General features: G+C 25.2%; 1 protein-coding gene across 8 annotated transcripts in view; it reads right to left on the reverse strand.

Annotated features, from left to right (window-relative positions):
* The window catches only part of Mical (Molecule interacting with CasL), a 38,930-nt gene that overhangs the window by 2,081 nt on the left and 21,661 nt on the right, over positions 1-15,188 (reverse strand). For 4 of the 8 annotated variants that reach the window (XR_016191192.1, XR_016191191.1, XR_016191195.1 and 1 more), the window contains 8 exons: positions 9,997-12,408; positions 9,708-9,908; positions 8,545-8,580; positions 6,625-6,775; positions 6,433-6,553; positions 6,265-6,371; positions 4,993-5,154; positions 2,579-4,885 (listed from right to left, as the gene is read on the reverse strand). Coding sequence is in view for 1 of the 8 variants with exons in the window: in XM_089224692.1 (XP_089080818.1) it covers positions 4,993-5,154; positions 6,265-6,371; positions 6,433-6,553; positions 6,625-6,775; positions 8,545-8,580; positions 9,708-9,908; positions 9,997-12,408 (3,190 nt within the window). In the remaining 7 variants the exon portion in view is untranslated. The remainder of the gene's footprint in view (positions 1-2,578; positions 4,886-4,992; positions 5,155-6,264; positions 6,372-6,432; positions 6,554-6,624; positions 6,776-8,544; positions 8,581-9,707; positions 9,909-9,996; positions 12,409-15,188) is intronic. The other 4 variants (XR_016191194.1, XR_016191193.1, XR_016191196.1 and 1 more) reach the window with 4 other exon arrangements.

Genomic DNA, 15,188 nt, shown 5'->3' on the forward strand with positions numbered 1-15,188 from the left:
TATTTGGTACTTATTCTTTTCAAAAATTTGTTGAAACAATAAAATAAATATTAATATGAATCTGTTCAACAATTTAATAAAAATTAAATTGGTACCCTACAATATTATCATGCAAATAAATACTACTACTTTAAAACGTCAAATTATTAATAATTCATACATCTACACACTCATTAAGTAAATAAAACAATATAATATAATATAGAGAAAAAACCCAATACCCATGTTTCACAAATATGTGTTTTCCTCGATTTGACTTAAGCAAATTTATTAACAAGTTCCTCCCACTTATTTCTCTAAATATTTCAAACTAGATGTACAGTAATGACATACCTATCTGACATTATTTTTGATTTAAAGATGATGTTAAATTATATTATTTTTTTTTTCAAAACTGAAAAGGAACGTTTGCCACTAGCATTTGAAGATGGAGATGCAGATAATTCTTAAAATAATGTTTATGTTAGGAAATTATGTTTCTAATGATGATGTTAAGTTTTATACAATGCAATAATTGATTTCTTATTTTCAGCTGAAATATTAACCATTATACTTTAAAATTGCATTAATTCTTCTCTCAAGTCGCTTTCTAAATCTATATTAAAACATTTAATGATTTAACTAGGTTGCAACTTTTTTTTTTTTCAAATGTTATCTAGTGATTTGTATAAAATATTTAATAAAAATTCAAATTTATCATTTAATTCAGTGTAACTTTCTATTCTCCTATTTAATTCAAATATTAATTTGTTGATTATTACTAAAAATAATTTATATTAATATATATATATATAGATATAATAAGCACAGGTATGTATGCTTTAACAAAGATTAGACAATAACAAGCGTAGTCAATAATGCGGCACAGGAAATCTAAATACAGAAGTCGTTATAACACAATTTTACAAAATTCTATGTAAATTGTGATTATTACCACTATAGTCATGGTTTACTACATGGTTTACCATTCTAATAATATTATAGATACATTATTCAGGGCTACACCTATAATTTTATATTTTAAAATATAAAATTACTCGATATCACATTGAAAACATGTGCACAATATTTAGTATATTTTGTATTGCAAAAGTTATATGCCACCTTAGAACCAAAGCTCCTTTTGCACCAATGTTAATCCGGCTCTGATTATGTTATGATAAAATATTTAAGTTTTTAATTATTAACTTACAAAAAGATACATTAATATTTTAAGTACAGTATGATTCATTATAGCTCTGAAAGTATCATTTTTTTTTTTTAATTTTAGAACAAATCAATAATAAAACAAACATAAAACAAAAAATCTGTCACATTGTATGATTGTCATGCATTTCACCCTATTGCTTTCGGCAATATTAATGATAATACTAATTTCTAACTTAACCTACTAATATGCAATTATTTATCAGTTATAACTTAAAATCATAACTCATAGGTAACATAATGACCATGTACATAACGGATAAGTATATTATTAAAATTAAAAATATATAAAAAAAAAAACAAATGGAATATCAATAAACCACATCAAATGTGTATTATAATTTAAAAAAATTAATTTATTATAAACAAACTTATAAAAATTAAAGAAATTATTTATTAAAGTTTAATTTAGATTCTAAAAAATACTTAAATAATAGTCTTACCAAAATGTTTTTAAATCATAATTTCTATTTCTGATTTCATTAATTTAATATAGTAACAGAAACAGACACAAAATCAACTAAACAACTGTTTTAACTAAATCATCAAACTTTAAAAACTGATAATTGTAATAATATAAAAATCTGTATTTAAGTTATCATAAGGTTAGTATAGGTGGGACCCGGACATTTTGGCGTGGCCGTATTGGCGTGGCCACTTAGGCGTAAACCATTCTGGCGTAAGACTATTTTGGCGTTAGATTTTGGCATAATAAAATATATGTATGTTGCGGGTAATTGGTAATCAGTTTTTGAGTTTAATATTTACTAATCAGTTGTAATCGACAATGGCTCAAATAAAGAGCATTCGAGGTCGAGATATAGTCACCTAATCAGTTGTAATCGACAATGGCCCAAGTAAAGTAATTATTTATATGGACTAACTACTAAAGTCAATTACTTTTTGTATTTATATTTTTTATTTATATAAACTGACCTAAAGTCGATAACTTTTTATTAATACATTTATATCAATTGATTTTTTACTCCACCTACTTTATTAATTATTATACATGATTATTATATTATTATTTATTATTTATTATATTACTCGCACAGACAACTACTGGCATACTAGTTATATTAGTCCAAAACTTAACGCCAAAATAGTCTTACGCCAAAATAGCTATACTTCAAATAGACATACGCCAAATTAGTTTACACCAAAGTGGCCACGCCAATACGGCCACGCCAAGATGTCCTAGATCGAGTATAGGTAACTATGGGTATGAGTGCTATTCGTTTAAAGATCCAAATTATTAATATAAATTTATTTCTAAAATATAATTATGATCATATACGTTTGTCATTAGTTATTACAAATTACATACTGAAATGTTGATGTTGTCAACATAAAAATTAAGTTAGCTTACCATTTAAACTGTTTGATGTATTAAGTGTTGTATATTTAAGTCGGTCGGTTTGTTGGTTACCACGGATGTTTTGAGGATCAGAATTTTTTAAGTTTTTTAGTTGTTAAAATATATATTTGACTTTATGATATACATTAAACATACATGCCACCAAACCATACCATATCATCAGGAGAAGTACACTTGTTTGAATGTTATGTGTTTAAATACAATTGTGTGATACATATTTTTTAATAACATTTATTTAACATTAAATTTATCTACTAACAGTTAAGTTATGTCCTATTTTTTTTTATCTAAAATTTATTTTGAAATCAGTTATAAAATCTAAAATAATTGAACAATAAGAAATTATGAGTTATTTAAAGACAACATTTAAGAACTACCTAATGGTCAAAGTTTTACTTAATACCAGAGCTAAAAAATACGTATCTTGCGTCTCGCATTCATAAGTGTTGTTCGATTATATTAGGCTAACCATCGCTCAAATATAAACATCATATTTCAAATAACATTTTGAATAAAATACTTTGGTTTCATAATAATATTAGAGTATAGAAAAGAATTATATTTTGAAACAGATATACAATTTTGGTATAATTATAATATTCTACAACTTTGTATTGAATTATTAATTTATGTACCTATGTAATAGCCAATAGGTACTACAAAAAGAAATGTAATCTCATCTCTTTGAGCTTTGACAATATTAAAATGTTAAATAACTGGAACGTATTTATTTTATATTAATTAGTCTTCTCTAAAGCGTTAATAACAATTTCAAAATCTTTAAGTGCTTTTTATTTAAACACATTCATTCAAACAAATGACATTCTCATATATCATCAATTGAATAAAAATAACTAAATTTCATTCTTTAAACAAATATCAGCAGAGTAAAATACATTTTACAGAAAAAAATTTAACAACACCGTGATGAAACAAATAAATTGCAAATTTAAAAGCAGTTATAAGAATATTGAAAAATGAACAATTATAAATACAGTATTTCTGATGAACAATGAAATATTTATGATTCATAAAAATTGTTAAACCTTCAACAATGATTAAAAATCCAACATAAAAGTGAATAAACTTTGAAAAATATAAAATAGGAATCATAAATTAAAATTGTTTTCAAGGTATGCATTCTAAGTTCAGTAACAATATTCTTCATTAATAAATATCAAGCACACAATATATACTCAATACTGTACCATTGAATAAAATAATATTACCAATATCATACATTTTCTTAATTTAGTCAAATATGTTGATATTGGGAGAATTAATGATAACAATCATGGTAAATTATTTTTAAATTTAAGTAATTTATGTTTGAAAAATAGTATTTAATAGATTAATTGATTAAGCTGTGTTCAAAATAATTTTTTGTTTTATTTTTTTTGTTAAACACTTAAGAATTAAACCGTAGCCTGTATAATTATTTAACAATCTAAAATATAAAACAAAAGTAAAAGTACACTCAACAAGCATACTAACTTTTTGATTTCCATTTTAGATCATATACTATGAATAGAGCCACAGCGTATAATATCAATACAAAAAATGTTTGCCAATATTAGCGACAAATCTCTGAATTAGGTGTTTGATATCTATATGTTATAATGTTATATTTTGACATTGTTTACAGCCTATAGATAATTATGCCACAAAATGCATTGCACATGTGCATATCAAACACCTAATTCAGAGACTCGTTGCAAATATAATAAGTGTAATAAGGTTACAATTAATTTTTCTGGTTAAATTATAGATGTCTAAATTGATAATATTAAAATGAATGTATAAAATTAAATCATGTCTAGACCTCTAATAAATTGGCTTTAATATGATATATAGCGGATGCACGTATACGAAACAACAGGCATAATACATTATATTTCAAATTAATTAATTTGATTTAAATATACCATTATTGTTAATGGGTAGATAAGATGAGTTAAGATAATATTCAAATTTAACAACATTTATTTTAGTTTAGATGAAATAAATATGAATTATTCTTGAAGTGGATACAATTTTTGTTAAAATATTTTAAATGGTTACCAGTTACCATTAATAGCATAAGTATACATACCTCTATACCAAAAAGAAAATTTTGATTAAAATTAAAATTAATAATTACTATATATTATTGATATGAATTAATTAAATATTAAATGATTTAGGAAGTAAATAAATTTAAGTAATAGAGTACTATTAAGACATATATGGGAAATAATTTTGTAAGAATATGGTTTTTGCGATGAATGCTGGCCAAATAATTGAAATCAGAGCCAAACTCTGTAATATTATAAAACGATGCTCGATCAAAATCTTTTAAAAACATCATTCTATAATAATAAAATATCAAAAAGCATTTAACACAAGTGATTTTAATTTGTAATTACCATTGGCACTGATTGTTTCACACCTTGCTAGATTATCTTCTATTTCTAATTCTTGTGCTTGTAAACCTAATTCACGTTCTTCTCTTCGCAATCGATTCACTTCACTCATCAGTTCACAATAAGTGTGCAAAAGAGATGGTTCATCTTCATTTTTCTCACCTACTAAATTAAATATTTAAATCAATATAATATGGTACAATATAATATAGAACTATAGAATTCAGCAAGTTACAGAACTAAATGGTACTGTTTAATTACAATTAAATAAATAAATACAGGGCGATTTTTTTATCATGAACCACTCATTATTTCAAAAAGTATCAATGTTTTTGAAAATATTTTTTTACAAAGTTTCATGTTGTTAAAAAAACAACGTTTTTATAAAAAAATTATATTTTTTAATATTTTTTATCCTTATAATTTTTTAAGTTTTTTACTTTTTTGAATGGCAACCTAGAGTTTTAATTTCATATTCCAAAGCAGAATATTTTTCTAAGTATTTTGATACGTAAAAGTCGAATTTTGGACGAGTAGTTTATGAGTTATAAGTATTTAAAGTTTAGATTGGCGGAGTGGAGTGGTACGGGGTTACCCCGCAAAATGTTTGTCCACTACTCCGCTTGTCTAAACTTTAAATACTTATAACTCATGAACTACTCGTCCAAAATTCGATTTTTACGTATCAAAATACTTAGAAAAATATTCTGCTTTGGAATATGAAATTAAAACTGTAGGTTGCCATTCAAAAAAGTAAAAAACTTAAAAAATTATAAGGATAAAAAATATTAAAAAATATAATTTTTTCATAAAATCGTTGTTTTTTTAACAATATGAAACTTTGTGAAAAAATATTTTAAAAAACATTGATACTTTTTGAAATAATGAGTGGTTCATGATTAAAAAATCACCCTGTATACCATTGAATTTGAAAAATAAATCTAAATGTCAATCAGTTTGGCAAAATTGGTTAAAACTTATTTTATTGTTATTTAAGGTGATTGCTAATATTTCTGAAAAATTAAATGAATTAATAAACCAATATTATTTTCAATTTTTCACCATAGATAGGTATTATACACATTTTTTTTTTGTTTACTTTCTTTAGATGTTAACTAAAATCAAAAACATATTATTATACTGTTATACAATTAATTAATAATAAATAAATTAGTTTATCTATTCAGAATCCAAAAACAGAAAATTAACAATATCACTAATATTTTTAATGCCATAATTACAAATATTATGTGTAATAACTATGTATTTCTTTACCTTCTCCTCTAAGTTTCTTCTCTACTTCGACACCTTCAGCTTCTAAAGTTTTCAGCTTAACGTCCAATTCTTCCAATTTTCTTTGAACTTCTTGAGCAATACGCAACCTTTAATCATTTAAAGCTATATAACCGTTAAAAAGAAAATTGTAACTTGTGTGTAAAATACCTCTTGCGTTGGGACTGTTTAGCAATTTTAATTTCAGACTTTGACATTCTACTATCTGCACTTTGAATACTATCATCACCAACCTTGTTTTTTTTGGATTCATCCATGGTTCCAACTGTTTCTATAGAAAGGAAAGTAGGTATAATTTTTTATGCTAATTGCAACATACATTTTTACATTTTAAATAAGTACCAAATAATTGTATATCATCAATATTGTAGCAAGTTGGTAGTGGCGGTATAGGTGGAGCCAATGAATCTATTAAGCGACGTCTGATTTCAGATTCACTATTTGATTTATACTGTACAGGTTTATCTCCAGCAGCTGGAATCAATTTTTTATCCTAAAAGTAGATATATATATTTTTTTTTATTAATATAGTGAACAAGAATTTAAATCAACTAAAACTAAAATATCTCATTATTTTATTTCGTTTTAAATAAAATTCTTAAATTGTATTAACAAAATATTAAAATAATGTTAAACAAAACAAAACATACTAAAACATTACAGTATCATCATGTACATAATTTAAACTGTATAAAATATTAATTCAATTTTCAAATTTTTAATTAAAAATTAAAAAATATAAAAAGTATTATTTTATTGTTGTAATAGTCAAAATTATGTGATTAATGAAAATAAAAAGTTCAAATGTCTACAATTTCAGCAAATATAATCTATAAAATAGGTATCTTTATTTTTTTCAAAAATTAAAATATAATTTTTAAATGTTTTTACCAAGCAATTTAATAAAATTAAAAATTAAATACATTTAGCGCTTGTCAGGCCCAGGCCCCAGTGGCGTAATTACGGGGGGGATTTAGGTGTCTTATCCCCCCATGACCTTTTTTTTTTAAGACTGGTTAACTGTATGTACTTCTTTATCTAATAATATTATTATTATTTTTTTTTATATATATATTGAAATCAAATACCTCGGCGAATTAATATTATTATAAATTATAGTCTATATTTTATACTTTATAGAAATAATACAAAAAAACAAATCCTTTATGCTAGTTGTACATAAATACTTCATACCTAGTTCATTTTAAACGCAGCCACGCATGTTTATAAGTATCATTATTGCAATATGTTTTGTGTATGTTTTGAGTTTGTTTATGAATTGTGTAGTGGTACAAAAATAAACCCCGAGCAGTAAAGTATTATTTTATCGTGGATCGACAAAGCTCGACGATTATCAAATTATTTTATCTAGATTAAAGACTATTGTCATATCTATCCTATCTTATCCTATCCTACTATTTTTCTATAGTCCTATTGAACTAAAAATAACTTGTCGATTTGTACAATTAATCGAAATTTATTCCATGTGTCATGTGTATATAAATATATTGCTCTGAATTCTGAAAGGTGCTTATAATAAATACTTTTGATTTTTTTTATGGGGGGAGGGGGTATAAGTAAAATGTTAAAACATTTTATCCCTTCCCCCCCACAAATATAGCCAAATTACGCCACTGCCAGGCCCATGTGAGCCTAATAAAAAAAACAAATTTATGATATATTTATTATCTCAGGAAATATCATAATAGGTAAATCCTCGCAGGACACCATGTATACAATTATTTTTTAAACTACAAATTTTACTTATAATTATTAATTTATAATTAACAATAATAGTTCATTTTTACTGTTCCAAAAAAATATTTCTGAGAATAAAATTAAATATAAGAAAATACTAAAATATTAAGTAATAAACAAATATTGATTAATTTCAAAAGTTATTTCATTATTTCATTTTGTACACAGAATATAAAAATGGCATGTCATAAGAACATTGAGAATTACATCTATTGAATGTATTTCAACAAATTTTGTAATTCATTTTAGGTGATTAAGATGCTTTAGATATTTAACTAAGGCATTTGAGTTATTCTTATTCATAAATACATTGATTAACAGTGTATGATATATATACTGCATTATAATCAAGAAAATAAAGCAATGAATCTGATATGTATAAGCAATCAACAAATCTACAGTTTAAGCAGTATTTAATATAAAACAGTTCTAAATTTCTAAATATTATTTTTGAGAAACAAAATATTACAATACAATAAAAAAAACTACTCTAAGAGCACATACATAATCTCCAATGAATGTAGAAACATTATCTGCCGACTGAAATTTAAAAGGTAAAATTATTCATCAGATAATGATTATTATTTTTATAATTATTTAATATATAAAAAAATTAAACCCAAAAAAGTTATAGGTGATTTGTCAATAATTTATAAATAATTTAAGTTAAATTTTTAAAATGTATACAATTTCTTTAAAAATTGTAGTATTAAAAATAAATTGTTAATTTTCCCTTCCAATCCTAATTTTATCAATGATAATTATTAATTATCAACAATGTTTAATTTATCCTAATCTCTGTATTACCCTATATTTGTTAGGCGGAAAAATGGCCATGGAAAAAAAAACCCAAACTGAAAAATACACCCCGGAAAAAAAGCCCAAGAAAATAAAAGTGCAATTATTGTAAATTGTAATATTTTATAAAATGTGGTTGATTTTTGATTATACAATGGATTTACAATCATATAATATTTTTATTTCTGTGATAGAATAATACATTTTTAACAGAACATAAGACCAAAATATTAAAAATACAAAATGTTCAAGTTTCTGGACTTGTGGTAACATAATAATATAAATTGTATTGTTAACTATCACACGTACAAATCTAGTGTTGAATTAACAACAAAACACTTATTAAGTGTCCCACAATTAATAATCATTTACTTGGATTAATTTAACTCATTTATTAATACAATTATTAGAATCAATATTTAATACAAAATGATTTTGACATTATAGCTATTTTAAATATAACTTATTTAGGTTGAACTATAAAGTTAATTCAGCTACACGCTGGTGTTACCTTTAATTACCCAAATCACAGGATTTACTTATAAATTAACTTAACTGTACAATAATAATAATTAACTATAAAAAGCTAAGTTAAAACAATACAAAATTTAACTGAAGTTAAAAAGTTAAAAAAAAATTAATTAAATACTATGTATATTATTTAAAATATGTATCTATAAATAAATGCAAATATATTATGTATAATATATTTTTTTGGGCTTTTTTTACGTGGGTTTTTTTTTTGGGTGTATTTTTTAGTTTGGGTTTTTTTCCGTGGGTTTTTTTGGGGGGTTTTTTCCGTGGCCATTTTTTCCGCGATTCCCTATATTTATATTATATGTATAACTTTAAATATTAAAAAAAATTACCTGAGATTTTTCTTTTGTTTTTCCACTCATTAAAAACTTAAACCTAGATGGAGATGTGTGATGACTAGACGAAGAGCGCATTTTATTTGGTGATGGTGTCTTCTTTTGGAAAATTGCAGCCATAACAGTTTGAGTAATACTACGCTTTTTTTCAGGATGATCATTCATAGTATTTAGTTCATTTCTTTTTGGTGTATCACACTAATGTTGATTAAAAAAATACAAATTAGTATACATAACAAGTAATAATATTATAATTAACTGAATTTAACATTTTTTTATAGCTTACCAAAGCAGTATCGAGATCAAATTCATCAATTGACTGAAAACTTTTACTTTTTGTCAGTAATGAAAGTCCGTCACAATTGCTTTTTACTCCTCTTCTACGTTCCAACTTCTCCCTAAGTTGTCTGATTTTATCTTCAGGACTTATGCCTAATTCAGAATCACTCTTTAATCTAGCTCTAGCTCTAGCGTTTTCACGTATTTCTTCGGTTGACTTTAATATTTCGGCAATACTAGATGTTGGAGTCTTTTCATCAAATAGTGCTCTTCGTATATCTGGCAATGAAAATGCTTCTGAACATGATATCTGTTGAGTGGAACAAATTTTTCTTTCACTCAAGGGACTTTTTAAGGGAATTAAAAGAGATGTAGGTCGAACTTTTAAATCTGCATTACAATGGTGAATAGGAAGTGGTTTTGCAAATTCAAAATTTTCCGTATAAGATTCAGGAGAAAAAGGCGAACTTCTATTACGACGAGGTTTTCTTTCATTAGGCGATTTACTTGTTATTTTACTCATAACCATATCATGAACTAAATTTTTTTCTTTCATCCTCTCCTTTGTTATTTGTTGAAGTTTATAAGTAGTAGAATTTTGTTCTTGTTCATTTTCTTCTTTCAAATTGTTTTCATCCAGTTTTTCTCCCTTACTATTTTTTTTCATTTTACGTACATCAATAGAATCTCTTATGCTGTTAAATGGTGTAATTTTTTCCTGCAAACGTTTTACATAATTCTCATAAGTTTTATTAGTGTCCTCATAAGCAATCGGAGTTAAGGCGTCATCATCAATATTATTTATATCATTGAGATCCATTACAGTCACTAGATCACTAGTAGTTGTAGTATCATTATCATCTTTGTCAGCTGACATGTTATAAATAGTATTCATTGTTTCTACCACAGGTGTTTTAAGCTCATCGTCCAATTGAGGGTTGGTTACAAATTCCATGTAACCAGTATTTTGTAACAATGTTTGGTTTAAAGCAGCAACATGCTCATTAGTATCATTGTCACTAATGGTATCCATGAACTCAATGTTATCACTATCAATTTTTCCACAAACATGACCATACTCATCTAAATCGTCATTAGGCCGTTTCTTTGGAGAATTTCTAGGTTTACGTTTTGATTTAGGCCTCTGATGTTTTCTATAAGTTAATGATTTTATCGGTACATGTACAAAATCATCCCAAGCTTCAGATACTCCCACATCGTCATCTCTTGCCCAATCAGAAAGCTCTGTTTCAGTTTGTCCTTCAACAGTTAGATCTTCATCATTATTAAATTCAGAAGCATGAGCATAAGATTCAGGATGAACTATTTCAACATTGTTAGGTTTTAAAATATTGTTCATAAATAAATCAGCAGTAGTTGAAACATGTTTCAATACTTCACCATTTCTAACATTTTTATCTTTTACAGGACTTGGAACTGTAATTATCTTGTTAAATCCATTATCTGAATATTTTGGTATGCATTCAGATTCGATTATTTGTTCTTTTTGTTCTATATCATTCATTAGTTCACCTCGAGAATTATGGATTTCTAATTTTGGTAAACTATGGTTTTCTATTAGAATATCCTTATCATCAGATGAAATATCAGGAATTTCTAAATCATTTTCAGTGTCTATTGAAGTATCTGTTGATAAGGAATCTGATTCAATTTTACTTTCTATTTGAGAAGGATGAAACTCTGGTACAATTATAGAAGTTTCATGTGCTGGACTACGAGGACGCGATTCGTTATCATGTTCTTGATATTGAGCATTAATTACATCTACTGTGTTATGAATAGTTTCGTTGTTCTCATTAGTATCATAGTCTTTTTCAGAATGTTTTAAACAGACATGTTTAAATTCGTTCATTTCTGATAATTCTTTTGATTTTTTCTCATTTTTATTAACAACAGGATTTACGTTTTGTAAGAAAGCTTGCATAGTAGGACTGGGTACTGGCGCAGGATTTAATTTTTTTTGACACTCAGATATTTGATCAACAAAGCTTTTAAATTTTGTATCTAAAGTTACAGACGAACCAGATTTTTTAACTGCTATTCCATTACCATTACCAGCCAATAAGTATAACTTTTTTAATTCTAATGAACGTTTAGTAGCAATACCTTCTGTAGATTGTGTTCGATTAAGTTCATATCCAGGATTGGCAAATGGAATAAAATTTGGTCGATTTTGGGCTCGGTTTACTATTTCTGCAATTTTAGGATTTTCTGGAACTAAAGGATCAACTTTTATTTCTTCTACCTTATGTTTTGATTGAATACTTTCACTTATAATTATATTTGGAATACTGTGTTTTGTTGGTGTTTTATCATCTCGCTCAAATTCAGAATCTGTAGATATTTCTGTGGCAGAATTACTACTACCAGAACTTGATGAATAAAAATCAGTAGCAACCTGAAAAAAATTTTATTTTAATACAATTAAAATAATAATAATTTATATCCATACCACATGCATATATAAACACATAAATACAGTATATTCCGCGACAATTTACCCATTGTGATATCTCCTGAGATCAGTGGCGGCTCGAAGGGAGTATATTTTAATCATGTGATTCACAAAAATATTAATGGGTGGGTGGGTGGGTCTAATGGTTGGAAAAGGTAGACTGGACCATTTTTGCATGTTGATAATTTAAGTATTAAATTATAAATAATAAATGTAATATATAGCCGTAATGTGTACTCAGCAGATAATGTACAGTAATAAGTAATAAACTAATAACTAATAACTATATTTTAGGGTGGGTGGTGTAAAAATATTAAACGTGATTCGAGGGAAAAAAAGTTCAAGCCGCCACTGCCTGAGATAATCAATATATCATAAATCCGTTTATTTTATTAGACTCACATTGACAAAGACTACATGAATTTTATTTTTAGAGTAATTAAATTTGTTGGTAGAAAGTTTAAAAAGTTATCTTTTAATTTTTTAATTTAAAAAATGAAATAAAGATACATAATCATTTATAGTGTTTATTTTACTGAAAATTTTGACTTTTCAACATTTTATTTTCATTAATCTCATGATTTATATTAATTTTTTTAGTTTATAAATTAAACAGCAAAAATCTGATTTTTGTCCAAGTGGCAGTCCCCTTTCACAGCTAACAGGTAAATCCTCGAGGAACACTCTGTATATATTTATATGACTTACAAAAATATTTTTAAGACATAAATAAAATACAATATATTATCATTTATTTAAATCTAAACACTAAAAAATTTTTTCAAAGGTATTTAAGCGCATATTTTAACCTTTTTAGTAGTAAAAAGTATCTTTTTGGGTGTTAACTTTCAAGCCTTATAAGTTAATCATTAAATCAAACTTTGATTAGTTAATACAATAAATCAATCATATAATAAACACGGTTTTATTGCATTAGTTACATATAATGAAATTTAGAGAAAAAATCAACAAATACAAAAACAAGCCTTTCCTCTTAATAAATAGTAAACATTCCAATTCCAAAAGCCAATTAAATTAATGAACACATTAAAATAATTATTCAATTATTCAATTGAAATTGATCAAAATTATTCAATTCACTATCAGATAAAATCAATTCTAATTAAAAGTATATTGTACCCCCATGTTTTGCTCCAAGTTATTAATGCAAAACATACCAAAATATTTGTTTGGTAGTTCCAATTGTGTATTGTTAACTCAAATATTAAAGTGAATTATGCTATTTCTAAATCTAATGGTGAGAACATTATCTGAGTACTCTGGTTGATCTTTTGATTTTTACATTATTTTAGTTCTTAAGCAAGTTATGAACAATTTTAAATATTAGTATTTTACAAACTCATAACTCATTTAAAAATGAAAATAACTAGAAAATTCAACAAACGAACGCATATAGAGTTTTTCTCTTTAAATTTGAAAAAATGTCAAATCACTCTAATACTGGTGATCACAACACTAAATAGGAACCTTTGAACGCAAATTGTTGTATGTTATGCTTTAGTAAGACAGAGACAACATATTATGCAGGTATAATAATCTCTTAAATTATGTCAATTAATAGTTTGTTAGTTTATCTTCTTAATCAATTTGAAATATATAAGAATAGCATAAATATAGATATAATTATATATTGGTATATATAAATTAGTCAAATTCACTATAATATTAGAATATTTAAGACACATTAAATTAAATTATTGAAACACAACGAAATCACAAGTAACACAAAATTCCCATTGTTTTTACCTGATTTGTATATTCCATATGATACTCAAGAGAAAGGCTTATTATGTATATCTGTGATGATTCTGTACTATGATTTCTAGCTTAAATTTTGATATTTTTTCATACGTGCATATATAATATATATTGTATGTGGATGAATAATTAAATATTTATTATTTATTTTTCTATATTGAAATTTACATAACAATACATTCCTTTTTAGGTTGTTTGTTTTCATATCTTTTAATAGCCTTTTCTACTGTAGGTGTATATTTTGGATAAGGTTCGGTAGTAACTATATTTAATTTAGTTGGTTTACTATAATTTTTAATACCAATAATTTTTTCAGATAAATTAGAGTTATTAGTAAAACTATTTGACAAAATATTATCATTGTCTCCAATCGAATCATCATTGGTTTTTAAACTAGAACTAGTGTTTTGATTTTTTGATTTCTGTCTTTTTTTATATTTTACACAATCAATTGAAGATTCAGAAGTTTCTAATTCATTTGAATGATCATTATCGATTGAATGCATGACATCTTTTTCCTTTGAACTTTTCATATCTATCATCAATTCATCAGTGGAAATTGAATTTGAAATCAGAGGAAATTTATTTGTATTTTCTGTTTTAAAGAATTTTGATTCAGGATTTACATCATTTTTAAATTTTTGATCACATTCATTTTGAGACTGATTTTGAAAATTACAGTTATTTAATGATGAAGAATTTGCATTTTTTATCATATTGTTATCACTTGTAATAATATTATCTAATAGAACATTACAATTTTTTATTGGATATTTTTGAACATTAGTATTTGAACTTGCAATATTATTTTCGAGATTCAAACTCTCTGTATATTCAGGATTACAAATAAAATTAGTATTTAATAATTTGGGAGATTCTTTAATATTTAATGTATTTGTTGTGATTGATTGAGAGGATTGATCATTTTTAATAGATTCACTGTG

This window comes from Diuraphis noxia, unplaced genomic scaffold, assembly GCF_037042655.1.
Source record: "Diuraphis noxia isolate RWA-SAM2 unplaced genomic scaffold, SU_Dnox_SAM2 contig0003, whole genome shotgun sequence".
NCBI lineage: Eukaryota > Metazoa > Arthropoda > Insecta > Hemiptera > Aphididae > Diuraphis > Diuraphis noxia.